Source organism: Cynara cardunculus (genome assembly GCF_001531365.2).
Source record: "Cynara cardunculus var. scolymus isolate 2C chromosome LG 5, CcrdV1, whole genome shotgun sequence".
Classification (NCBI taxonomy): Eukaryota; Viridiplantae; Streptophyta; class Magnoliopsida; order Asterales; family Asteraceae; genus Cynara; species Cynara cardunculus.
The window spans coordinates 23,099,249-23,101,951 of NC_037532.1; the positions used below are offsets into that span (position 1 = coordinate 23,099,249).

At 37.7% G+C, this 2,703-nt stretch overlaps 1 protein-coding gene across 1 annotated transcript; it reads left to right on the forward strand.

Moving 5' to 3' along the window:
- The first annotated feature begins 1,788 nt into the window (after nucleotides 1-1,788).
- Nucleotides 1,789-2,391, forward strand: LOC112512899. The gene has a single exon (XM_025119027.1). It carries the CDS (start codon nucleotides 1,789-1,791, stop codon nucleotides 2,389-2,391), a length of 603 nt encoding a protein of 200 aa, XP_024974795.1.
- The last annotated feature ends 312 nt before the right edge of the window (nucleotides 2,392-2,703 follow it).

Genomic DNA, 2,703 nt, shown 5'->3' on the forward strand with positions numbered 1-2,703 from the left:
AGATTTCGTTCATTTACTTATTGATTCATGTTTGATGGTTCATATATAGAATCTTACAGCAAGCCCATCAGGCATGGTTATCTCACAGTAAAACGAATACCTCTTTATTTTTTTAGTGGCAAAAAGATCATATGGATTATCTTTTATTGTGTGTTGATGATATTGTTGATGATATTATTCTTACTGCATCTTCAGATCAATTACGCCATGACATTGTGGCTCACTTTAGTTCCAAATTTGCTATGAAAGACTTAGGCCCATTCAGTTGTTATTTGGGCATTTCAGTAGTCCAACATACCCAAGGCCTCTTTCTTTCTCAAAAGAAATATGTGACCGAGATCTTGGCCTAGGCCAATATGTCTACATGCATGATGCAATCCCACTACTTCACTGGTGGATACAAAGTCCAAACTGAGCGCTAATTCTGGTTCACCTCTCGTTGATCCTAGTTTGTACCATAATCTTGTCGGGCCCTTCAATATCTCACATTTATGAGAACTGATATCTTGTATATGGTACAACATATTTTTCTGTTTATGCATGATCCACGAGAACCTCACATGCAGGCATTACGATGCATCCTTCGTTATATCCAAGGTACTCTCAGTCTTGGTCTTCATTTAACTCCATCCTCACCAACAGGTCTTATTTCTTACACGAAATTGGAGAGTGTGTCCCGATACATCACGCTCTACTTCTGAATATTGTGTGTTTTGTTAAGATTGTAAGCGAGACAGTTATATGGCAGTTATCCTATGACAGTTAGTGTTAGTTATGTAGGAACCGTTAGCATCTGTTAACCATTAGGATGAAGGGTTGCGATGCTTGGTTTTGTATATATATATATGTACAATATCTTACTTTATTGTTTAATGAAAGTTTGCATTTTCATTGCCTCTGTTTTGCATCATAACACCACGCTACAATTGTCCAGTTTGGGTTCATTTTGTGGATATGATTTTTACAACAAATTGGTATTGGAGCTACGTTTACGGTTCTTGTTAAAGGTATAAAATCTAAAATTTGATTGCTGAAATGTCTACACAGAACAACAACATCCTACAGCCTAGTCTTCCTAAACTAAATGGAAGAAACTACCATCATTGGAGTATCCAAATGAAGGTCTTGTATAAGTCACAAGATTTATGGGGGGTAGTTGAGAATGGGGTTGTAGAGTTTGCAAATCAGGTTGAATCAGTGGCACAACAAGCCATTGATTTACGTAAGAGAGACAAGAAGGCACCCTTCTTGATATACCAGTCTGTAGAGGATACGATCTTCGAACGAATTTCTACATCGGTTTCATCTAAAGAAGCTTGGGATACGTTGTATAAATTCTATAGAGGGGAAGATCGGGTAAAAACACCGTTTGCAAACACTGAGGTGTGAGTCTAATAGCCTAAAAATGAAAGATTCTGATATGATAGAAGAATTTACAATCGACTAATAACGATCGTAAACCAGATGAGATTAAATGGTGAAAATCTTGAGGATACTAGAGTCATTGAAAAGATTTTAAGGAGTCTCACACGTGTTGGAGTTTTTGAATTTCAAAAATAAGGCTGACTATGTAAACAGGCTTGACACGTGTGTTTACCTAGTCTTTAGCAATTTTTTGTTTTGTTTTTTTCCGTTCCTATTTTCTCTGTCAATTTGTTATTTTCCTAGTGTATTTAAAGCCACTTTGCCCTCTTGAATAAAGTATCAAAATTTGTGTGAGCAATATACCATTGTTTAGTTTATCAATTGGTATCAGAACTAATTTCGATCACTAAAGAGAGAGTAGCAATGATGAATGATGATAAGATGAAGGTACCAATCTTCGACGGCCATTATGAGCACTGGAGTGAGATGATGGAGAATTTGTTGCATGCAAAACAGGTATGGAACCTAATCGATCCAGGAATTAGACAGCCGGCAGTTGGAATTGCTCAAAGCGATGCTGAGAAGAAGAAATTGGAGGAATTGCATATAAAAAATTTACAAGTCAAGCACTACTTTTATCAAGCAATCGATCGAGTCACCTTCGAGCAGATCATGGATAGAAAGACTTCCAAGGCGGTGTGGGACTCCATGAAGCAAAGATTCGCAGGCAATGAACGAGTGAAACGGTATATGTTGCAGAAGCTCCGAAGTGACTTCGAAATCCTCGAGATTAAGGCCAACAAAACCATCTCTAAATACTTTGTTAGGGTTTTGACAATTTCAAATCAAATAAAGATCAACGGGGAATTGATATTTGATGTCAAAATTGTTGAAAATATCCTCAAAACTCTGGCCGACAAATACATCTATGTGGTGGTTTCAATTGAAGAGTCAAAGAATGTTGACGAGATGTCCATTGAGGAGCTACAAAGTACCTTGATGGTTCACGAACAGAAATTCAAGTAAGTTGAAAAGGAAGATGATCAAGCGTTGAAGACAGAAACCGGTCTCAGTCTGAATGGTCGTGGACGAGGGAGAGGCCGATTCAACAGTAGAGGAAGAGGACAAGGTAGAGGACGACTGTCGTTCAATAAAAAATGATATAATGCTATAATTGCCACAAATTGGGACATTATTCTTATGAATGTCCTCATTCTAAGGAGGCAAACTACGCTGGTTTTGATGAGAATGAGGAAGTTATGCTCATGGCTGAGATAAACATGGAGGAGACTGCACTCATGGTAGATACGAGTGATAAAAACAAAGGTATGCTGTGGT